Consider the following 26,198-nt stretch of genomic DNA (forward strand, 5'->3'; position numbering starts at 1 on the left):
ACCCCCCCCCCAAAAAAAAAAACAGGCCTCTTTACAGGGACAGGGTTCTGAGGGTGTTCTGGAGGAGCGGGCACAGGTGGGCACTCTCGAGGCACGGGCACAGGAGTGCACTCTGGACTGTATTCAGGGACTGGAGCCCTCCTTGGGCTAAACTCGGGGACAGGGGCCCACACTGGGCTAAACTCGGGGATAGGAGCCCTCACTGGGCTAAACTCAGGGACAGGAGCCCTCCGTGGGCTAAACTCAGGGACAGGAGCCCTCTGTGGGCTAAACTCGGGAACAGGAACTCTCCGTGGGCTATACTCGGGAACAGGAGCCCTCACTGGGCTAGACTCGAGGACAAGAGCCCTCACTAGAGCATGCTCTGGGGCTGGAGCCAACACTGGAGCGAGCTTGACAACGGCACGGCCGGCGAGCTTGACAGCAGGGGAGAAAAACGGAAGACTATTCGAAACAAAAACAAAACACGGGAGAAGGGGCGCCGCTTACTGTTTAGGTCCGCTGTTCTGTCACGGTTCACACTGGGAGCACGGGAACGAAGAAGCAAGGAGACGAGGAGTAAAGCAAATTCCAAAGTCTTTAATGAAAAACGAAGCTGGGAACACAGGAACATGGGAAACACTGAGAACACGATATGACATTTAACAGCGGATGGGAAATGAGGGGCAGAACATACTTTAAATACACAGTAACTAATTAAACACAACTGGAACCAATAGAACTAAATAGGGACAGGAACAGGAAAAACCAAATATGGGCATAATAATCAAACTGGAGCATGTAGGGGAGGAAAACACAACACGAGACATGGAACAAAGTCTGACAAATCTAAAGTTGAAACTATTCATTATTTGATTAAATGTTTGTAACAAAGTTCGTAGTCACGGGAAGGAGGCGGCGGGAACCGGCGAACATTCAAACAAAACTTTAATAATAAAATAAACACAAAACAGCGCAACAGCCCCTCCCGTCTTTCACTGTCGTAGCTCCTCCTTTTATCCTTCCGGAGCTCCTCCGTGGGACTCGAGACCGGAGAGTGGTGCAGCTGTCATGCATTATCAATTAGTCCACCGGCCTCGCTCCGTTCCCACGGCTCTCAGCCCCGCCCCACTCATAACAATGTTCATAAATGTTTACTAATCATTCAGTATCTTTATAGGCATTGGACTTTAGCTGCTGTAACAACGTTTATGTAAAGGGTGGTTAGTTAAATTTAGCTAGATAAATTTACCTTAATAAAAGCTTTTAATCATTATAAAATCACATGAATTGAAAGTTTATTGACATTTGCGAACATTCAAACAAAACTTTAATAATAAAATAAACACAAAACAGCGCAACAGCCCCTCCCGTCTTTCACTGTCGTAGCTCCTCCTTTTATCCTTCCGGAGCTCCTCCGTGGGACTCGAGACCGGAGAGTGGTGCAGCTGTCATGCATTATCAATTAGTCCACCGGCCTCGCTCCGTTCCCACGGCTCTCAGCCCCGCCCCACTCATAACAATGTTCATAAATGTTTACTAATCATTCAGTATCTTTATAGGCATTGGACTTTAGCTGCTGTAACAACGTTTATGTAAAGGGTGGTTAGTTAAATTTAGCTAGATAAATTTACCTTAATAAAAGCTTTTAATCATTATAAAATCACATGAATTGAAAGTTTATTGACATTTGCAAGCATTTTAACTTGCACGAAATAATGATGTTAATCTTTAGGTATCATTTAAAAAGTTTATTAGCAGTGTTGGTTAAGTTACTCAAAAAAAGTAATCCACTACAAATTACTTCTTTAAAATTGTAATTTGATTACATTACTGATTATTGCAATTAAAAAGTAATAAGATTACTAATTACTTTACTTTCAAGTCACTTTCAAGCTTACTTTACTTTTCAAGTTATCAAACCTAAAAAAAATACACTACAAAGTGAAACTCATAGTTCTTTCATTAATTTAATATTGACAAAAAAAATTACATAAGTATTATTTGTATAGGCTACACTCGCAATATCAACAAAACAGTTTTTTTTGGTTTTGTAAAATAAAGAAAACAAATAGGGTGCACTTTCTGCATTCTCAGTCTCTGCAAATATCTTCCTGAAACGAGTCACTAAAATGAACGAAAATGACATGAGAAATATATCTAAAGAAAGCTTGAAGTGTCTATTTTTAAATGAAGTAATCATGTTGAAAACAAATATTCTCTGATAGAATAATCCATATGAAACCAACGCGAGGTACAGTCTTTCCTGTCTGAGCTCAATAATGCGATCACGCCCACGTGCATTGCGTGCTATAAGATACAGATCTGGCCACTGAGAATGTGTGTGCAGAGGCAGGGGCGTCATGCACTCATTATTTTTGAGCAGGCACGAGTGAAGGGTGTGGGGGGGGTTGGCTCGTCATGTGACACACAGCAGCCACGATCGCACTGTATAACAACTGATATAGGCTTATGTTTTATTTTTATTCGAAATATTCCCAAACATGTTAACTATACCATGAAATGTCTTGATTCTCAAATATGTGTAAGTAAATGCATTTTACACCTTTATAGATTGTCAGTCGATCTATAATGGGCGATGGGCAAAGTAACCTAATAGTGTAATCTATTAGCCTAACTATGCATAAAAACCCGTCTTTTGACTTAATTACCAGAGATATGGGTGTCATGGCAAAAAAATTTTTTTAATATGACTGACTTTGTATTTAATGTGAATTTATACAAACATTGTAAGTTACTAATTAACCTAAAACACTTTCACTGTACAGAAAGAGAGCTTGAGTGTAGTGATATCGCGAGAACAGAACGAGAATGAGATCGGCAAAGATGTATTGAAACTTATGTTTAATCCTCTCTTTAAATCCATAATGGAGCACACGCAGCACAGAAGCGCCTGCCTCAACATCTCTCTCTGTTTACACTCAGATTGATGCATATAAAAAACAGACAGTGCATTTCTATATTTATTTACCTATTTGCCACATAACTTATGTTTAATCCTCTCTTTAAATCCATAATGGAGCACACGCAGCACAGAAGCGCCTGCCTCAACATCTCTCTCTGTTTACACTCAGATTGATGCATATAAAAAACAGACAGTGCATTTCTATATTTATTTACCTATTTGCCACATAACTTATGTTTAATCCTCTCTTTAAATCCATAATGGAGCACACGCAGCACAGAAGCGCCTGCCTCAACATCTCTCTCTGTTTACACTCAGATTGATGCATATAAAAAACAGACAGTGCATTTCTATATTTATTTACCTATTTGCCACATAACTTATGTTTAATCCTCTCTTTAAATCCATAATGGAGCACACGCAGCACAGAAGCGCCTGCCTCAACATCTCTCTCTGTTTACACTCAGATTGATGCATATAAAAAACAGACAGTGCATTTATGTAAAGGGTGGTTAGTTAAATTTAGCTAGATAAATTTACCTTAATAAAAGCTTTTAATCATTATAAAATCACATGAATTGAAAGTTTATTGACATTTGCAAGCATTTTAACTTGCACGAAATAATGATGTTAATCTTTAGGTATCATTTAAAAAGTTTATTAGCAGTGTTGGTTAAGTTACTCAAAAAAAGTAATCCACTACAAATTACTTCTTTAAAATTGTAATTTGATTACATTACTGATTATTGCAATTAAAAAGTAATAAGATTACTAATTACTTTACTTTCAAGTCACTTTCAAGCTTACTTTACTTTTCAAGTTATCAAACCTAAAAAAAATACACTACAAAGTGAAACTCATAGTTCTTTCATTAATTTAATATTGACAAAAAAAATTACATAAGTATTATTTGTATAGGCTACACTCGCAATATCAACAAAACAGTTTTTTTTGGTTTTGTAAAATAAAGAAAACAAATAGGGTGCACTTTCTGCATTCTCAGTCTCTGCAAATATCTTCCTGAAACGAGTCACTAAAATGAACGAAAATGACATGAGAAATATATCTAAAGAAAGCTTGAAGTGTCTATTTTTAAATGAAGTAATCATGTTGAAAACAAATATTCTCTGATAGAATAATCCATATGAAACCAACGCGAGGTACAGTCTTTCCTGTCTGAGCTCAATAATGCGATCACGCCCACGTGCATTGCGTGCTATAAGATACAGATCTGGCCACTGAGAATGTGTGTGCAGAGGCAGGGGCGTCATGCACTCATTATTTTTGAGCAGGCACGAGTGAAGGGTGTGGGGGGGGTTGGCTCGTCATGTGACACACAGCAGCCACGATCGCACTGTATAACAACTGATATAGGCTTATGTTTTATTTTTATTCGAAATATTCCCAAACATGTTAACTATACCATGAAATGTCTTGATTCTCAAATATGTGTAAGTAAATGCATTTTACACCTTTATAGATTGTCAGTCGATCTATAATGGGCGATGGGCAAAGTAACCTAATAGTGTAATCTATTAGCCTAACTATGCATAAAAACCCGTCTTTTGACTTAATTACCAGAGATATGGGTGTCATGGCAAAAAAATTTTTTTAATATGACTGACTTTGTATTTAATGTGAATTTATACAAACATTGTAAGTTACTAATTAACCTAAAACACTTTCACTGTACAGAAAGAGAGCTTGAGTGTAGTGATATCGCGAGAACAGAACGAGAATGAGATCGGCAAAGATGTATTGAAACTTATGTTTAATCCTCTCTTTAAATCCATAATGGAGCACACGCAGCACAGAAGCGCCTGCCTCAACATCTCTCTCTGTTTACACTCAGATTGATGCATATAAAAAACAGACAGTGCATTTCTATATTTATTTACCTATTTGCCACATAACTTATGTTTAATCCTCTCTTTAAATCCATAATGGCGCGCACAACACCTAAGCGTCGCGCCACCTGTTTGCTATAGCGGTGACGGGTCGTGAGGCAAGCGCATTCGGCAGTGGCAGGCACACATGGCGGTGGCTTTTTAATCAAAGCTGTTGATTAAAGTTTAAAAAGCATCAACAAAGTCTGACTGAGTCGAACAACACAACGAGAGCAAAGAACTTACATTATCAAAAAACATTTTCACGGACTTCAGTCTATAGAGTTCATGCACTCTTAGAAACTCCCATTATAATCACTGAAGCTGTTTACAGTGTGAAATGAATATCTCACTTTAGTACTTACATTCGTACATCTGCACTTTGTTGTTTCTGATGAGAGAATTCGCCAGAGAATTCAGCGAGTGCGCGCGGTGAACAAAACAGTGGCGTTTCAGCAATGACTCATCTAAACGCCTCTGATTGGCCATTGCATTTATAAGTGCAACAGAATCGTGTGTGATTGGTTAAAATGCACAGCACTGTAAAAACGCGACTTTGTCTGGCTCAGCACCAGCCAGTGAACGCAGATTTGAATTTAACAGCTGGTTATGTGCAGCACTGAATGTTTTAATCACATTGGTGTGATTGTATCAAATATAAAAGTATTATTCGGCTATTTTTTGTCTTTTTGAAGCTGCATTCAAAATCCACTTGGCTCAAAAATTTGAGGGGGCATGTGTCATGTAGGCATGACACCTCTGTGCAGAGGAAAGGGATCACGCGTGACCACGGTGTATTATGCAGGGCCACAGGGAATGCTCGAACACAGGAAAGACGTGATCAGAAGGGGACAAACATGCAACATACCGAACTGAAGCGGCAGAGAACATTAATCATGGCGAGCTGTAGTCTATTGAGGTTTATTGCGTGTACCGCGCGAAGGCCAATAAAATATTCATAATTCTGTTATCAATAGTTTTATCACGTGTTTATAATGACAGTTTGATCACTGAAAAATAATTTCAAAAGTATTACTCTACAGCCTTATTTTTTATTATGCTTCGCTATATGTTGTGGATCATCTAAAATCACGATCTAAAACATAGCTTAATGTGGTAAGAACTACGACCAGAATACCTACATAACAGTATTTTTTACCACACTTCCTTTGTGTTATGAACAATTTACTACAAAAACAGACAAAGACAAACTAATGAGACCATAAAAGCAATTCAGTTTAATTTTAAAGTGTAAATATCCTGTGTTGCTGGCAAAGGCCGTTTACACCAAGAGAACAAAGAAATTAACAAAATAATGTTTTTTTTTCCAATCGCGAGAGAGTGAGGTAATGAGTAAGTACAGGTTTTCGTTAATGCTTAGGCCAATCCTTTGACGCGAGTGACATGAGTTTGAATCTGACAGACAAACAAAATTTGTTTTTGCTACATGAAGTGACCTAAAAATAACATTTACAAAAATAAAATATAGCTGCAAGCAACGATGGCGGGCCCAAGCCATTAGTGCAAAAGCCTCCCACCCATCCCCCCCCCACACACATAGAGGTAGCGTGAAATCAGATGTCTGATAGTTTTTAAATTTTCTTTTAGCCTTTAGAACATTATAAATTCATTAAAACTAAGCATGTTTCCTCAGAATGACTTGTTCTTCATATATTAAAAGTTTTGAAGAGTTTGGATAATGCACTTTAAAAATATAGGAAAATAGAGAAAATATAGTTTCCTTTTTTTACTGTTATTCAGTAAATCGCCATGGCTACACCGTTCAAGATATCCAAAATGCGTTCACAATTTAAGTACCTCAATGTTTTGCAATCATGTTGGTAAAGTTTGGTGTGAATTCTGTGATTTTCATACAAGCAGTATGCATTAATTCACAGCCACATTTTTCCAAAAATCCACGTTCAAATCAAAATAGCCAACTTCCTGTTGGTTGTAGCTAATCAATGTAAATTAGAAAGTTGTCCGGCTTGATGAGAACAATATACGTACTGAGTTTGGTGACGGTAGGGAAAACTAACCCTCTCAGTTTTGTCAAAAGGTGGCACTATGGAGTGCTTCCTAACACCATTTATGAGATTTTGCCAGTGTCTAACAATCATTAATACTGATGTGTATGTTGTGTTTCATGAAATTCTAAGCATGTTATCTGCCTCAAAAACACAGGAAACAAATGTTAAAGTTTGATGTGTTGCCATGGTAACAATATTTGAGATATCAATAATCCCTTCCCAGTTTTGCATCTGCCGTGTTTTGACATTATTCTGATGAAGTTTGAAGCAAATAGAGTAAAAATTAGATGCTGAATTCAAAGCATTTTTAAAATGACACACTTCCTGCTGCCAGTTGGTGGCGCTATAACTTTCAGTCATGTGATCGGCCTCATACAGTGAAAAAAACACTGAAATTTCATAAAAATCAAACAATGTGTGCAACAGTTATTAGACACTTCCTGTTTCTCATTTCTTGCCATAATTTCATCGCTTCGCCATGACCAAACTGTTCGAGATATCAAAAATCCCTTTGCAATTTAGCATCCCCAATGTCTTTAGATCATGTTCACCAAGTCTGGTGGCAATCGGGTAAAAAAAAACCTATGACAAGTATATCAAATTCCACAGCATGCGCTTTTTACACAGCCCTAAATAGCCAACTTCCTGTTGAGCAGAGCCTATAACATGCAGTGCGAAAGTAGCTTGGCTCAATGAGATCTATATGTGTACTGAGTTTCATATGAATATGTGCAAGTATGTTTGAGATATACATCATGTTTTCTGACTGTGATCTACTGTCCCACGCCTGGGTCCCAGCATCTACGGCGTCCTAATGGCCACAGATTCCAACATGTGTGCCAATTTTCAAGAGTTTGAGCACGTCAAGGCCCCCAAAACCCCCCGTATAGTAAAATATATATATATATATATATTTATAATATATATAGCTCTAAGCAGTGATGGCGGGCCCAAGCTATCAGTGCAAAAGCCACCCCGGTGGCATCAGGAAAATGGTGCCCAGCGGGCACAAGCATTTACAGTAATTTACAGTTTGAATTGAAGGGTTACAGCAATGAAAGGGTTACACTTTAAAATCAAGATTGTCAAACAAACACACACACACACACACACACACACACACCAGAGGGAGTGAGAGAGAGAGAGAACAATATATAAAACTTTGGTAATACTTTACAATGAGTTTCAATTGGTAATATTAAATATACTGGTTAACATGAACAATAATTGTATAGCATTCATTAATGTTAATTTATGTTAAGTTAAAAATGAATTAATACATTATTAGAAATTAAAGTTGTATCTTAGCATTAGTTTATGTACTGTGAATTAACATGAGCATGAATATTTTTTATCAACTAACATTAAAAAAGATGAATACATGTAAAAATATAGTTTCTTGTTAGTTAATGTTAGTTAATGCATTAACTAATGTTAACCGGAGACCTTATTCTAAATTGTTACCAACACTTTTTATGATCTATAACCATTTTTTAAATATATTGTTTATCGTTAGTTCATGTTAGTTAATGCATTAACTAATGTTAATCAAAGATACCTTATTGTAAATTGTTGCCAACACTTTTTATGATCTATAACCATTTTAAAAATTATTTTAATGACCTATTAGCATTTGTAATAATAATAAATAATTAATTGAACTAACTGATTCTATGCATTATTTTTCATTCTGATACACATAATTAGCTGAAACAGGATTAAGGTTTAAAGATTTTTAATCCTATGACTACATCTGGTGGCCATCTTTGGTATTACAGTCTTCACCTGTCACCTATAATGTGTGATAGTTAAAATTTTTTGGTGGCACCTGAGCATGATACATTTTTTCAACTAAGCATGTTTCCTAAGAATGACTTGCTCTCCATATGTAAAAAGTTTTGAAGAGTTAGGATAATGAACTTTAAAGATATAAGAAAATTTCTGTTATCTTTTTTACTGTTACTTTAATAAATCGCCATGGCAACACCGGTAATCTTTTCGCAATTTAGCATTTGCAGTATCTTAGCATTATGTTGACAAAGTTTGGTGTGAATTGTATGAGTTTTGCAAGAGTAGTATGTATTAATTCACAGCCTGATGTTTCCAAAAATCCACATTCATACCAAACTAGCCAACTTTGTGTTGGTCGTAGTGTAGGATCTCTGTCGAACAGACCCGAATAAACCCTTGGCCACCTCGTGAGCCATTGAACAACCACATTCCAAAGAAACAAACTAAAGATTCTCCTCCGCAGCCATCTGCGGTCGTAAAACTAATTAATGATCAACATAACGCCCGATTGTCTGGACCGGCTTCCTGTCAAGGCCTGGTCCTCATCCCTCAGGGGATCGGAACTGCTAAAACACTAACTCAATCACCAGGAGAGAAGAAGCTCCCTCTGTCTGAAGACCCTCCAAGGACCAGATGTGCAGTGTAACTTTGACCAGCTTCAGCATAAATCGATAATCCAATAAACAAGAAAGACAGATTTACAGCGCCATCGTCTGAGTGGGAAAATCAGCAGACCTACACCGCGTGATTTTCTTGACCCTTTTCCCATACATTCCAGAAAGACGCGTGTTTCTCTCGGCAGACAAAGGAACACGCAAACTCGCATAGTATAAAATGCGAGAAAAAGTATAAAAGGGCAACTATATTCACAAATAATATGTTTTATGTCTTATATATGATTGATGTGTTTCATGTAATCGGTGCAACTTTAATCGATGTTTTATAACCCCTTTTAGCAGATAAAGCTATTAATATGTGTAAGATATATAAAGTTTAATGTTGAATGAAAACTTGTGATAATTGCAGAACATTGAAAGGAATGAAAAGCTGTTATTTTGAACAGTGGGTGTTGTACAACACTTTATAGAAGTTATTAACAAAACCTGCAAAGACATTTCCCCAGTGATGAATTGAACAGCATGTTAATTTATGCTCAAAGAGGAACCGTACGGGGGCATGGCTAAGCCCTGCAACAGCATCGATTGGGACAATCGCTTCTGGGATGGACCAAATCGGCTTGCTTAAAAACCCAATGTCTGAACAGATAAGTGCTTGCTCGCTCTCTCAATCTTTGGCTCTTTCGCCTTGTTGACCGCGCTACAAAGCGCTCACACGCTGTAACATCACGTGAGCGAGACTCCAGAACTCAAACACTTCGTTGACGCTTCGTAACTTTGCAGAACTGAAAGTATAGCAAACTCAGGTTTTTAAACTCAACTAATAAAGAAGTGAACTGCAGTAAAACATTTAAACATTTTGTCTGTATAAATAGACTAACACAAAGTGCTTAGATCCGCCGAGATCTACAATAGCGTTATTGTATTAATTGCAGAAAATCTGTAGATTAATTTACCTCACTCTAACGAGTTGAGATTGTTCAGCGCCATAAGATAAGAACCTCAATATTGCTTTTTTGCTTATTTAGTGTGAGATGCGCTGACATCTCCTGTGATGTACTTAAACTGTTTATAACCATAGACTATGTGTAGCACATGCTAGCTTATTGCAGGGTACGTCACCATAGTAACAGCAGTAACCCGGAAGTCCTAAGAAACCTTTTCCCGGGGTAACTTTCAAGTGCGCAGGTGCAGTCCGCCAGCACCATTTGGAGCCGCTGTAAACAAAGCCTAGCATATAAGCTAAGCTAACTGAAGCTAAAGCGTTTGCATTTCAGCCTATGTAAATCTAGTAACATTGAAGGCTAGCGGTTAGCACGTAGCATTTTGGTGGCCTTGAATGCAATGTTTGGCAGTGTCGAAGTGATCTAATCTTGTGTATCTGAACTCTCACACTAGTGGGTTCTTTCGCCTCATCTCTCTCTCTTTTACACTTATTCATCTTATCTCTCTTCTCCTCTCCTCCCACTGAAAAGAACGTTGACAGATGCAAACTTAATAAACCTTACTGTACGTGATTTTAACCAACCATCAGATTAGCGATCTCACAGTTAGTTTTAATCACGTTTGTTTAAAGGTTTGTCCTTTCCCCTTCAGCTTTTTTACTATATCAGTTTAAACGCTGTTGTTTTATAAACAATTAATTATGGTTCTCGTCCTCGTTACTTTAATGATACTTTGTGATTAATTCAGCTATAACTGCTCTTATAATTTTAATGACAGTAGATATTACTAATTTAAGTAATTATGGATTTTAAATTTTAATTTAATTTCATAATTAATTACAGATTTGAAATGTTAATTTAGTTTCATAATTAATTACAGTTCCTGCTTCCGTATTGCAACAATACTTATTGAGGAAATTGAATTATAATTGCTCTTATAATTTAATGACAACAACATTACATTTTTAATCATTAACTATTAATATTGCTCTGAAATTTTAATTTCATTAGTAGTTAATTAGGGTTGGGTTTCCCTACTTCAACGATACGATTGATTAATTTAATTTTAATCGCTCTTATCAATTTTAATGATGACATCATTAAAATTTTAATTACGAACTACCATTTCTAATTTGAAATTCTAATTTCATTTGCAATCAAGTTTTGTTCCTATCTGTTAGGCTGTTTTTTCCCCTTTCCTTCAGTTAATTAATTAAACTAAACTAAACTTTCATAGGTTTCCCCTTCGGCTTAAGCCTGTTAGTGGATAGTGCGCCCCCTAGTGCTTGGTCGGTGAAGTGACGGTTGTCTCGGCGAGTCACAGTGAGCAGAGCCACCTGTTCTGACGTAACCTGGTGCGGGCTGAGGGTGAAACCGAATATTTCCATCCTAGTATTGCAAGAGAAGGCACGCAGTGAGGCATCAGCAATCGGGCATCGGAGGAGGAGTCAACAAAAGCTAACTGGGTGAAGGTTTGGATATACCACCCTGTCGGCTATTGACGAGGTACGTCAGACTACGGGTCTGGGCTGATGGGTAGCTTGCAGGGCTTAGCCCCATTCTCTTTTCAGGCCAGTTAGTCGTTGACGCGCCTCACCCGAGTGTTGCCCGGTTGTGCTAAAAGCCGTAGCTGTTTGAGAGGCTAACTGCAGTATGTGGGGACAGAGTGTCCGGTGACCTTACAGGAGCTCACTTGGTGTGCTCAGGCAGAGGACCCTGCCACTGGACTCCACTGAACCAACTTAACACACCACCAAGCCTAGTTTATAAGAGCACTGGCCCATCCAGTTAGTAAAACCCCAAAAAGAAAATTAGGGTTTTCCTCAATACTTAGGTTAGTTAGTTTTATCCTGCTAACACAGTAAAACCAACCCCCTAGGTGTATCGACTCAATAGTGTCACCATCCTGTCACTTTTCCTAACATTGGGAGCAAAACTTCTCTCTCTCACAGCTGTCTTGTTCTGATTTGACTACTGCTGCTGTTTTTGGGATGTACCTGTGAGAATCATAAAAGCAGAGAACTTTAGAAATATTTAACAAATATTTGTGAAGCTTGAACACTTCATTTCAAAATTATCTGACTCTCACCCTACCTTCCCTTCTCATCCTGGGATCCTACCCAGCTAAGGCTAAAGCAGGTCAACAAGAGGACTGATAGGCATCCGCCAAATATTGAACACGCGTCTAGAAACGCTCTAATTGGTGTATGGTTGTCAATCCTACCAGCTGAGAACTGTCATTGTTATTGTTTTTCTTTCGCCCAGAAGGAAATTTTAATAACAATCACAGTCCTGGTATTTAGAAATCCCCATTTCCAAACCCCTGTCTAGAAGCATCCTTATAAATCAAACTTAACAAAAAAAAAGGGAAGAAAATTTTATTGTACTCATTCTGCAACCAGAAAAGGGTATTTTGTTTTGTCTTTCTCATCTTACCAGTAGCTCTTATCTTTCTTTGGAAAAAAAAAACTTTATCTTATAGGAAAAGTGGAAGCAGCCAATTATTATTCTGTTCCTTGCTCTGTTTATTCTTCTTTTCTCCCTCTGTTCTCTAGCTGTGCTACCTGTGTGTGCTTACTAATTTTCCCCACAGAGACTACAAATTAGAAGCACGCCCACCAGAGGATCACAGTCGCTGAGAACCACACTCACCTGCCCATTACACACTCAATGTCAAGCCACACTTGACATTGCACACTTACACCTCGGTTTTGCCTTGTTTGTTCTGTTTTGTTTTGTCCTCTTCAAGGTCTGTGTCAGTCTAGGTTCTAGATCTCCCTCACCGAAATGAGATCAGCCGCCTAACACGACAGCTGGACTACATCAAAGAGGAGTCCGACAGCATCAGAGAGGAACTCAGACATGCCTATGAGCTGCGCCCTGAGACTACAAGGACACGACGGGCACCAGTCTCACCCCTGCTGAGCAAGACCGGGTCCCCTGTTCCTGGACTGACACGTGATCAAAAGGGGGAGGGGGCAGTGCTGAAACATTCACCAGCTCCCTCTGAAGAATTTTACCTCACGACAAAGCTAAAAGAACCTGCCCCAGCCAGCCACAAATCATCGCATGGCTTGGACCTCAAAGACCTCGACAAGCTCACCAGGAACATTGGCAAATTCACCCCAAGTGTGCCACGTAGCCAGGATGTCCAAGCTTATCTGCAAGATATCGATTTTCACCTGGAAATGAGACCCAATGTCACTGACAAAGATAGACTCTATTTGCTCCGAACAACATCCAGCACTGAAGTGCGCAGACTGGCAGCCTGCTCACACAAAGACTGACTACCACCTGCTCCGAGAAGCCCTCATTAAAGAATTCACTGACCCTGAGTCAGAACAAGGACTGGTGGCTGCCCTGGAGACGAAACAAGGACGTCATGAATCTCCTCAAGCCTACTACAGCCGACTCAGACGAGCATACTTCGGAACTCGCAACAAACCTGACATGGAAGATGATCTGAACTTCAAAACTCTCTTCCTGAGAAACCTTCATACTGGGGTAAGCCACCATCTTGGCGTCCTTGCATGTCCGCGAACAATGAGTGCTCAACAGTTGCGAGACTTGGTGCATAAAGCCTACGGCAAACAAAAGATGGCCTCAGAAAAGGGCGCCAAATCCACAGCAGTTCTTGACTTCAACACTCAAAGTCAGGGGCTGGCTCTAGAGGGCGCCCAACATCAAGACCATGCCAAGCCGCCACCCAAAGAGTGGAATGCACCCTCGTCCAACAGAGAACGGGACTCCCACGATGGTACCCGACCTAAACAGAGTAACAACCGCTGGGATGGACCGCGTGGACGACAACACTCACCCAGACGTCACTGGGAGAAGTCATGGGACCAATCCAGACCTCATGAGAATCAATGGGAGAGATCATGGAATCAACCAAGCTCATTTGGAAACTCAAGAGGGAAAAACTCATGGGAATCCAACGGAACCTTCAAGGAAAACGACAAACACACCCTGGAGCAACCAGCCCAAGGAATCGATGGAAAAACTCACAAAGATTCCAAGCTGTCCGAGCTAACAATTAACCCACACAAGAACAAAAGACATCACAGTGTTTCAACTCACAAGAACTGATGAAGATGATGATGAAAGAGTTCTTCCAACGCAAGGAGGAGGATCGGAAGTGGGAAAAGAAAGACAAACCAGATTCAGCCTGACTAGCAGCTGGACGAGAAGGCAGCGACCACTTGACCCAACAAACCACAGAGAACAGCACTTCCTCACCTCACTCTCAGAGAACCGTAACCTCCATAACTTCAAACGGACAAGAAATCCTACCTGAACAACCCGTAAAACAGTCAGACACTGACCCAACACCTGATGTGTCAGATCACAGCAAGTGCTGTCAAACACCTGCTGACGAAACCACTCAAGTTCCCGAAAGTGCCGTCTTGGTCATCTGTCACTCCTCCGAAGAATACCAGATCAGTCCTGTCGTCCTACCTGTCTCATCCCAAACTCCAGTCCCTCAACTCCTGGGCGACCTCATTGAGAAAGGTATAGCAAGAAAGTTTTACCTCTCCATCATCATCGAACGCCACGTCAAAGTCGAAGCTCTTCTCGACACAGGAGCCGACATCACCCTAATGTTGCCTGAACTCCTTGAAGAAGTCCAAGAGAGAACAAAGATGTCTAACGGACCCCTCAAACTCCAAAGGTGCGAGCTGAACCTTCAAGCATATTCCCACATGGGCCTACAACTAAAACATATGGCCCCAATTCACCTAATTGTGGAACTGATGTACCTCATTCACCAAGTGTACGTCTCACCACTCCACACGTATCCACTCCTCATTGGAAAAAACCTGCTTAATCGTTTTGAACCCTTAATAGACTTCAAGCACCAAAAGATATGGACGCAAGTCCGCGAGCCTCTGCCCTTCCAGTCAGTAGACTCCAACTGCCCTCTCAGTCCCTGGTCGACAACCATGGCTACCTCCAAGATCATCTGTGCTGTGGACATACGATGGAACAACAGACACCTGAGTCACTACTTCCTCGTTGTCCCCAACCTACCTCATGACATCTACATTGGAGCAGACATCATGGTCCGGCTCAGTGCCTGTGTGGACATCGTGAACGACGTCATATGGGCTCCCCTGTCGCACCAACTGACCACTGCAGTCAACCTCAAGAACCTTTGATCTGGTCAAACAATGCCAGATGTATGCGCCATGATCAATGAGCAAGAAGCTACAATACCTGCCTACAGCAAGAGTATTGGACCTTACTCTTCCCATGGTCGGACCTCCAAATAGATTGGGTAGGACCTCTACCATGGTCAACACAGGGAAACAAATACTTCCTCACCGTGGTTTGCGAATTCACAAAGTGGGTAGAGTGTCTCCCAGCTCCCAATGATACAGCAGAAACAACAGCCTGCCTTTTGATGAACCACATCTTCTCAAGGTTCGGACTGCCTTTAAGAGTCAACTCTGACCGAGGAACCCACTTCACCGCCGAAGTCATGCAGGAAGTGTGGAAACTCTTGGGTATACAGGCCAAGCTCCATATAAGCCATCACCCAATTTCCTCAGGTCAAGTTGAATGAGGCAACAGGACAGTGGTCAGCATGTTGAAGAAGTACGTGTCCGCCAATCAAAAGGATTGGGATATTAAGCTTCCTCTGGTACTGATGGCTGTCAGGGCCAACCCTCACCGGTCTACTGGAGTACCCCCATTCGAGATGATGACGGGGCGACAAATGACACTACCGCTACACCTGCTGTACCAACCTGGTGACATGAACCTCATCACCGCCTACACCACTCAAGAGTACCTGGAAGAGTTGCATCAGCACCTGAGAACAACTTTCGCCTTCACGCAACAACAACTCCAAAGAAGCGCGGAAGGTCGTAAAGCCTACTACGACCAAAAGGCCTCTCACCAGGAGCTCAACATCGGAGACAAAGTGTGGTACTACAGCTTCGCCCAACCAAGGCAAAACACTCCCTTACAACGCCTGTCAAAGAAATTCCTACCTCACTGGACAGGACCCCACAAGATTGTGGACAAGCTCTCACCTGTTGCCTACCGAATCAAAATCAGACAAGGGCGCAGTGAGCCAGTCCTTTGATGGGTCCATCGAAACCAGATAAAGAGGCACCAGGGCTCCAACCAACAGGAAAAGGGGGAAGATCAAACCAACTGACACAGACCGACAATCCCATACTCTACACCACACTTAACATAATTTCTGTCACTCTAGGAAAACCATATGGCTACCTTTCTTAAACATAACACCTACACACTCTCCTCCACCGCACTGCTAGGACCAACCTCTAGTATAGAGGAGTTGCTCCACACATGTGACACTCGTTTGCTGTCTCACCTCATTCGGTGTCCTTGTGTCTCTTTGTGTTTTTCCTTTTTCCTCTTGCACTATAACTTCCTTTTCCCTCTAGTCCCCTCATCAGGGAATTCCCTTAACTTATCTTTAAATACAGGTCCCAAAATTAATATTGACTCCTTTTACCCAAAAATTGTCATAAATCGTTGTGAAAAGCAGTCGTCAACCAAATTGAGGCAACCCAAGCCGAAATCGTCAGAAACCGATGGCTAGTCGACACCCCAGCATGTACAGCTACCCTCACCTACGATCGACACGACAATCAAACTTTATGGATCAATGTCCCTAAGGGCTCGATCCTCCTTATTGATGATTTGGTGTTGTATCACCTTACCGATGATGAGTATCAGGCCAAACTCGAAATCTCACCCTTCTTCAAACAGCATTCCTTCGTCCTCTATCCAGAATTGTAAAAAAGGATCAAGGAGGAAGGAATGCAATGTATTGAGCTTACTTCTGTTAATACAGCCTTAGAAGCTATTGCTCGCCTTCCACCTGCTGGTGCGCCAATCATTCGGTCTTGGTCTGCCGCTGACACAGTGCTTTGCGTTTCTACTATTGTAGGATATGCTGTGACTGACACTTGCCTTCCTCCTCCACAAGCGACTGAATGCAGTCCAAGAGTCTTTCAACAAGTGCACGTCCGGTGTTCCGTGCATGTTCCGACGTGATAAAACTGACCAAGAACCTGAACCTGAGAACTCAACAAACCTAATTGAGATTACACCTATACTGCCTCGTCGAACCTCTGACAAATAGAGCAATCTAAACGACCCAATTCTAGATAATCCTAAACAAACCCCTACGTCATCTCAGGTGTTCCTAACCCAATTATCCCCAAATTACCTAAGCCTTGCACCAGGATTCAGTTAGTGATGGAGATGTTGTTTGTGTCTTGTGAGTGCCTGTTCTCTCTCTCTCTCTTACCTCTCTCTTGTTCTCTCTTTCTTCTCTTGTTCCAGTGCCCGCCGATGTTCGCACCGGGAACCTCACCGAGCAAAAGGGGGATATATGTAGGATCTCTGTCGAACAGACACGAATAAACCCTTGGCCACCTCGTGAGCCATTGAACAACCACATTCCAAAGAAACAAACTAAAGATTCTCCTCCGCAGCCATCTGCGGTTGTAAAACTAATTAATGGTCAACATAACGCCCGATTGTCTGGACCGGCTTCCTGTTAAGGCCTGGTCCTTATCCCTCAGGGGATCGGAACTGCTAAAACCCTAACTCAATCACCAGGAGAGAAGAAACTCCCTCTGTCTGAAGACCCTCCACAGACCAGATGTGCAGTGTAACTTTGACCAGCTTCAGCATAAATCGATAATCCAATAAACAAGAAAGACAGATTTACAGCTCCATCGTCTGAGCGGGAAAATCAGCAGACCTACACCACGTGACTTTCTTGACCCTTTATCCATACATTCCAGAAAGACGCATGTTTCTCTCGGCAGACAATGGAACACGCAAACTCGCATAGATGATTTCAAAAGACAATCATTTAAAAGTATAAAAGGACAACTATATTCACAAATAATATGTTTTATGTCTTCTATATGCTTGATGTGTTTCATGTAATCGGTGCAACTTTAATCAATGTTCTATAACCCCTTTTAGCAGATAAAGCTATTAATATGTGTGTAAGATATGTGAAGTTTAGTGTTGAATGAAAACTTGTGATAATTGCAGAACATTGAAAGGAATGAAAAGCTGTTATTTTGAACAGTGGGTGTACGACACTTTATAGAAGTTATTAACAAAACCTGCAAAGACATTTCCCCAGTGATGAATTGAACAGCATGTTAATTTATGCACAAAGAGGAACCGTATGGGGGCGTGGCTAAGCCCTGCAACAGCGTCCGATTGGGACAATCGCTTCTGGGATGGACCAAATCGGCTCGCTTAAAAACCCAATGCATGAACAGATCAGTGCTCGCTCGCTCCCTCGATCTTAGGCTTTCGCCTTGTTGACCGCGCTACAAAGTGCTCACACGCTGTAACATCACGTGAGCGAGACTCCAGAACTCAAACACTTCGTTGAAGCTTCGTAACTTTGCAGAACTGAAAGTCTTGCAAACTCAGGCTCTCTCAGACAAACTTCAAGGCTCCTCCGTAACCAAGCAACACCCATTCACCACGAGGGCTCTCCCAAAAAGACGTCATCCAAACGACAGATCGGCAACCAATCAGAGGCTGCGGGATTCCCTGGGAGGAGCCAACGAGGAAAACCCCTCTCAGCTCTCAACTCAAACGCAAGTAAAACAAGGTATCCTTACTAGCTGGAAAACTGGTGCTGAATTGATCTTAAGTAACTAAAGATAAGCCAAATCTCTGCTTTTGTGATTTTCTTGGTGCAATCTAAGAACGAATAACTTACTATTGGGACTTCCTCTGAACTCCGTTACCTCTCATCCTTCGAACTGTGTGTGTTTTTTCATTAGTTTAATACCATGTAATCTATAGAATAGCTCAAATAAATGAATGTTTCATTATAAAGAATTATTGTCTTGTGTTGTGTATTTAAAGTTAAACTTTGCCCAGATTTTGCTACCTAGCTCGTAACTTATAAATTATCACTAGCATGTATTAACCTGTGGCCAGGGATAATACAAATATCCAAATTGTTAAGATATACTGATGTTAACATCTCACTGGACGAACAGTTGATAAAGTGTAAACTATCAAATTTGGAATCATTTCAATCAGGTGGATTTTGAATCTTCAGATTCGATTCCCCTCTCAAAAGAGTTACATTTCATTACAGTAGCTATTGACTGTAAATTAGAAAGTTGCCTTCAAGTTTTCTGACTGTGTTCCAGGGGGTGCTGTAGAGCCCTTGTGCCACGCCGGGGTCCCAGCCTCTGCGGCATCCTAATGACCGCATTTTCCGATGTGTGTGTGCCAATTTTCAAGAGTATTTCAGCACGTTAAGGCCCCCCCAAAAAAGTTTAGATGGTAAAAAAAATAAAAAATAATAATAATAACGAGTTGTTCCCCTGTCCGAGGGGAACGAAGGGCCCTCGCACATATTCAAATCCGTAGCCAGGGCAAAGAGCACAACAGGATAAAAGGGGAGTATCGGTATATGTGATTTTGAGGAACAATGTAGGGGCATTTGATGGGAATTAAAATGTAATTGTACGCTAGATTATACTTGTGTAAAAACAACACATAGCACTATTTATTTCTTATGTTGGTTCAAGTCAAGCTATAGTTTGTCATAAGAGAAAGCAAACCATTCTGGTGAAAAAAGTAGAAGCTGTGATCATTTATGTCATACATGTCCGCTGACTCTTTGTTAATTAAGAATAAGCCTGAATGGGTGTTTAAATTGTTATCTTGTAATGATTAATCGTGCAGCTCTTGTTTGCCATACATTTTAACTGTTTTTGCTGTTTGGATAAACATACTGTTGTAAATGCGATACTTTCTTCTTCCAGTTGGTGGTGCTACTGTACACCCATGACCCATAATAGCTACATTAATGTGATCAGCCAAAAAGGCCAAACAATTCTGTGTTGTTTAATGTGAATCACACAATGAATGTAGAAGATATGAGACACTTCCTGTTTACCAGTCAAAAATATTTGACATCCTGTTGGGTGGAGGTGAATGTCTGTGGTGTGAAAGCTGTCCGACTTGATAAGATCTATATATGTGCAAAGCTTGGTGACCATAGCTGAAAAGGAATGCACTACAGATTTCCCTGAATATGCCCATATTCTAGGTGGCGCTATAGAGCTCACTGTGCACGCACATCTATGAACCTTTGCCAAGCCATAAAAAGAGAAGACTCTGACGAGTGTGCAAAGGATCATGAAAATTGAAGCATGACAAGTACCTCAAAAGACATGATTAATCATGAAAAGGATAATGTTTAATGTGTTGTCATGGCAACAGTATTTTACTGTACTTTACTTTTCCAGTACTTAATCATTTTAAATCTGTAGTTTGTTGTTATTAGAAAAACATCTGAAGCAATTTAGAGAAAGAGGAAAAAGTTTGCTAAAATGTCTTACTTCCTTCCACCAGTTGGTGGCGCTACAGCCATGGCCCACACTAGCCACATCAATGCGATCAGCCCACAAAGCTAATCATACAGTGGGTATGGAAAGTGTTCAGACCCCCTTAAAATTTTCACTCTTAACAATATTGCAGCCATTTGCTAAAATCATTCAAGTTCAGTTTTTTTCCTCAATGTACACACAGCACCCCATATTGACAGAAAAACACAGAATTGTTGACATTTTTGCAGATTTATTAAAAAAGAAAAACTATTTGAAGTAAATCACATGATGCACACAGGTAAATATAGGAAACTTCCTGCTTCATGCTTTGATGCTTCTTTACCACGTCGCCGTGGCAACACCGTTTTAATTATTATTATTAATTATTAAATAATTAATCTAATTATTAAATATATTTAATTATATTGCATGGAATTGATCTTACTGATATAGATATCGTACCTCAAAGTGATGATGTTACTGACCATTTCCTTGTATCGTGCATGCTGCGTATTACTGATATTAACTATATGGCTCCACGTTATCGTCCGGGCAGAACTATTGTTGTTCCAGTCACCAAAGACAGATTCACAAATAACCTGCCTGATTTATCTCAACTGCTCTGTGTACCCATAAGTACACATGAACTAGACAAAATAACTAGCAACATGGGCACCATCTTCTCTAATACATTAGAAGCTGTTGCCCCCATCAAATTGAAAAAGGTTAGAGAAAAACTTACTGCGCCATGGTACAACAGTAATACCCATTCTCTCAAGAAAAAAACTTGTAGTCTTGAGCGCAAAAGGAGAAAAACTAACTTGGAAGTTTTTAGAATTGTGTGGAAAAACAGTATGTCCAATTTGAGATATAAAAAAAGTAATCCGCAATTTAACATCTCCAATGTCTTGGCATGATTGTACCGAAATTTGGTGCCATTTACATGAATCCCCTAGGAGGGTTGTTTCGAAAACGACAGCATGCCATTTTCAAACAATCCAAAATAGCCGACTTCCTGTTGGGCAGAGCTAAAAAAGTTAATAGGGAATTTGTTTGTCATGATGAAGGCAATGTCCCTATGAAATTTCGTGAAGATCAGACAAAGTCAACCACAGTTCCCTGTCATTTTGCTTTATTTGATGTTTGATTCATGGGGGGTCCCTCTTACATCATACTATGGGGTCCCATTAGGCATTTATGCACATGCTCACTCTTCTAAAACGGCGCTTATTGAGGACGCGCAAAAATACATAGATTAAAATGCATTTTTATATCCATAGAATGGAAGATATAGACTGTACTGCATCATGTTAGCTTGCTTATTGTGCCCAAGAGCATAATTTATATAAGCCCACATGTCTTACTAACAAGAAACTATGCTTCTAACCACAGGTCGAGAGCTGTAGTTTCAACAACTTAAGTTTACGCTGCTGTTTGCGAATGTTCCTTTGAACTATGGTTTTGGTAAACACCGACTCGTTGAACAATGTTGGTAACGACGGAACTTGTGACCATAGTTGGCTAACGATGCTTTTGGGAAACGCACCACAGAGCTGGCCGTGGTGTTTAACTACAGAATGTTGTTCCTTGTGCCACCTGGTGGATATTGTGTGAAGCACAACAGTGTTTTAGAAAAATCTGAAAAAGCGCCTGCAGGGAGCTCCGTGATCACGTGTGGTGAATTGCAGGCTGCCACGTGAAAAAATACGCATTCTTAAAGGCCACATCTATAATCATCCACGCAAAACAAGGCTTGAGATGCGCGAACATGTAAACGCTCACATCACCTTTGTAAACAAAGAAAGATTCATCAAGTTCATTACAGCTACTGTTCGTTTTTGGAAGACGACGCACTGTGAGGAATAAGCCTTGAATTTACCTCAGAAGAAGAATGAAATGCGACGCGGCTTAATCCAGCGGAGAATCTCATTCTGATGAGTCATTTATTTTTACTTATATTAGTGTTACTGTGACATAAACTTGAACACATTCACTTGTTGAACTTTTCCCAAACTATAATGCCAGACTAAAATATGTGAAATCGAGTGCAGCATTTTGAAATATGATGCAATATTGAAAGATGCAACGTTTCATTGCATCTAAATGTTGTAGGACTCATCTGCATTTTAGCTCACAATCTCCAGTGATTTTTTAAAAGGGCAAACTGATGCGCAAAACATGATTTTTACTTCATATTTTTTAACACTGCATTTGTAACTTAAGTAACGTAATTTTATTGACATTAGTAACTGTAATCAATTTACATAAATTTAAACTGTAACGCATTACATTACTGCGTTACCAGGAAAAGTAATTAGAATACAGTAACACTACAGTACCGTGTAACACGTTATATCCAACTCTGCTTATTAGTAAACATTAACAAGCACATTAACTCATCTTTCTAGCTATTTGAAAAAAGAAAAAAAAAAAAAAACCAAGAGGAGGGAAAAAGTGAAAAAAAAAAAAAATCATAAACACTTTATAACTGCAGCAACCGTTTCAACTCATTTCACAAATGTACAACCTCCTTAGCTTTCGTTATGATGTCATCCTCTTAAATGCCCCCATGTTTAATGGTGAGATTTGCATTGATAGATTTATTCGGTTTATTAGAGTTCCAGTATATCCAGACACACACAGACCACAAGGTCTGACATAAACGTGACTCACCAACCTTCGCTACAGGAGTCCACGAGATGTCATGACGAGTTTGAGCAATAATTAAAGTGGTTTAATTCAATACTGAGAGATCAGTCGACGCCCTGCGTGCAACACAGTATATATAAATACACACACATGCATGTTTATATTTCAGAAAATATTTATTTTTATATATTAAATATATTTATGTATAATATAAATTATATAAATATAAATATAGACATGTAAATATTTCCAAAATATATACTGTATGTGTGTATTTATATACATAATAAATATACACAGAACACACACATATATTATGCAAACAAAAACTTTAATTTTGAATGCGATTAATCGCGATTGATCGTTTGACAGCACTAGTTATTATAAAGCATTATCCTAAATTACGAGTGACTTTGATGGAGAAAAAAGACTAAAATTACTAATACTAAAATTAAAAGTGTTCCTCAGGAAGCACAGTAAAATATTAAATAACAAAAATAAATACATAAAATAAAAAAGCATTCCATGACACCATTACAATATCCATTTATTTATTTATGTAACCTCAAAATCCTCAAGTCAATACCTCAAAATAAACCCCTTCAGGGTAATACAAGATCCCTCCATGGTGTCTAATTTGCAATAATGACCTGGTAACTGCACATGATCCCTTATTGATATATATAATGAGTGACTACACTGAATACTTAACCTCCATTAGCTAATCTCCTGTTTACTTTGTAGAGCACACAGGAATTTTTTTTTTTAAATGTGCGTAAATAAAACAAGCCAGAATAAGGGCTATTCTGATCAAAATACCTGGTTTGAGTGGCTCACTATTATTCTGGGTTGTAAGTACATCATATGAGTAAATGCAGCTGAATGCATGTGTAATTAGCATATATCTCACCACCGTAGGGCAATTTTGATTGGTGTAGTGAGACAGGAGGTGAAAAGGTCAGCAGGGAGGTCAGGGTTCATGGGTAGGAGTTCATTGGCCTCACAGGCGGCCAGTTGAATGCAGTTCTTCATGGAGGGAGGCAGGGGCATCTGAGCCAGTGGGTGGTTAGGGTTTATTGCTGCCACCTAGTAAAAGATAATGAGAACCAGTGAACAACAGTAAAGCAGGTCTCCAAAGACTTGGGTATGAGATCTTAGAACATTTAATCATTTGCTGTGCAGATGTCAACATTCAGCACATTGTTTTTCCTTGCTGAAGACTTTCAGGTGAATATAACAAGTCGTCATGCAGTCTGATGCAAGTTTAACATTCTTCACATTTAATCAGTAGTCACTTAAAGTTGATAAATATAGGGTATGTCTTTAATTTCAATTAGCAACATCTTGAGAGACAAGACAAATTTCTGGCAGAATTACTATTTTGTGATGTCTATTCTTACAGTTTTTTTTTAATTAAATTACTCATATTATGGTAAATACTTGGCAGGGTTGTTGACTTGAGTTGCATGACTTAGTTTCAAATTATTTTTTTTATATATATATATATTTGCGCATTAAATATTTTTTTAAATAATGAAAACTTTGCTGAAAAACCTGTTGTACACAATCTACTACATGCCTTCTGTTGTATGATGGATAGTTTATAAAAAAATTTTTTAGCAAAGTAAAAGTATAATTACTAATTAAAATGAGTAGAATTCTGAAAACGATCGGCCTCCGTTAACCTTGTCTACTAGGTGCTCAAAATTCGTCAGCCAAAGGCAACCATTTTTTTTGAGATTCGCAAATGTCCTTGTAGACACTTGTGGCACTTTGGACCAAAACCGTGCACACCAATTTTCATGTTGATAGGACAGTTATGATCATTTTTATGTTTTTTTCCCCCCCTCTTATAGTGCCACCAAGTGGCCAAGCTCTGCGATTTTTTTCCTGTGACCTCAGATAGAGCTTTTACATAAGTGTTCTGAGTTTGGAAGATATTCTGTTCATAAGATATTCTGATATGAAAATATTCTGTTCAGGAGTTATAGGCATTTTACTAAAAGTGGCCATGTCCCTTTCGTTTTAGCACCCCTTTGCAATGGTCAGTCGAAAGTTCAATTTTTTTTATAATTATTGATATTCATAGCCTTTCTGCACTGGTTTGGTTCCGATTGGGTGAAAAATATGGGACTAGTTCGCAAAAGTAGGTTTTTAAAAAAATGCAAATATCCTAAATATTTGAATCTGACTGTCTGGCGTGAGCCAAGCATTCCAACAACATAAGACACTTGAGCCTGCTACTGACAGTTTAGGAGTTATGAACGATTTCATAGTTTTAATCACTGTAGCGCCCCCGTCAGGCCGATTGGGGCGAGCCTTGGTCACGTTGTAGGCGGTGTGAGTACTACCATCCCTCCAAGTTTCAAGTCTCTACGACATACGGTTTGGTCTACTCTGCACAATATTTTTTTTACATGGAGATCACTGATCCGTGACCATTCTAAAAATCAGGGGGCCTGCAGGATTTCTTCTGAGGGTATGCGCATAAATTTTTTTTTGTGTGTGTGGGGGGGGGGGGGGGGGGGTGGGGGGGGACTTTCAGGGGGATATTTTGGAGGGTCTTTGCAGGTTTGCAGGACGTAAAACGGATCACCCACGCTCTTAGCACACCCCATTCCACTTAACCTAGGAGAATGTGCAGAGGACTTTTTCAGTGACTGCGGCAAGCCCCAGCTTCCAGCAGGGTATTTGGGGAGGTACCTTTGGGAGACAATGTGTTCACTCTCTCCCTCCTCAAAGACGCCTTTGTACTGGAATACTCCAATCAGAAAATCGATACACATGGTGGCAGCTTTATTCGTTCTTCCCCTCCTTAAGCATGCTCACAGATGAAAACAAAGAACAAAACAACGTTGGATGAAGTGGATTAGAGCCCTGCACGGGCCTCAAATATAGGCCCTGGTCAGTCTTTTTTGCCCTTTTCCCAAAAAAGCTTATACTACTGTTTCAGCTATTAAAACAGTTCAGTTTTGTATGTAATGGAAAAGTGATTATATTTCGTTT

At 39.8% G+C, this 26,198-nt stretch overlaps 1 protein-coding gene across 3 annotated transcripts in view; it reads right to left on the minus strand.

Moving 5' to 3' along the window:
• The window catches only part of LOC107553319 (regulatory-associated protein of mTOR-like), a 302,737-nt gene that overhangs the window by 185,220 nt on the left and 91,319 nt on the right, over positions 1-26,198 (minus strand). For all 3 annotated transcript variants that reach the window (XM_016235517.1, XM_016235516.1, XM_016235515.1), the window contains one exon: positions 24,103-24,278. In XM_016235517.1, the coding sequence (XP_016091003.1) occupies positions 24,103-24,278 (176 nt within the window). The remainder of the gene's footprint in view (positions 1-24,102; positions 24,279-26,198) is intronic.

The sequence above is a fragment of the Sinocyclocheilus grahami genome, unplaced genomic scaffold (assembly GCF_001515645.1).
Source record: "Sinocyclocheilus grahami isolate Dianchi unplaced genomic scaffold, SAMN03320097.WGS_v1.1 scaffold469.1, whole genome shotgun sequence".
Lineage (NCBI taxonomy): Eukaryota > Metazoa > Chordata > Actinopteri > Cypriniformes > Cyprinidae > Sinocyclocheilus > Sinocyclocheilus grahami.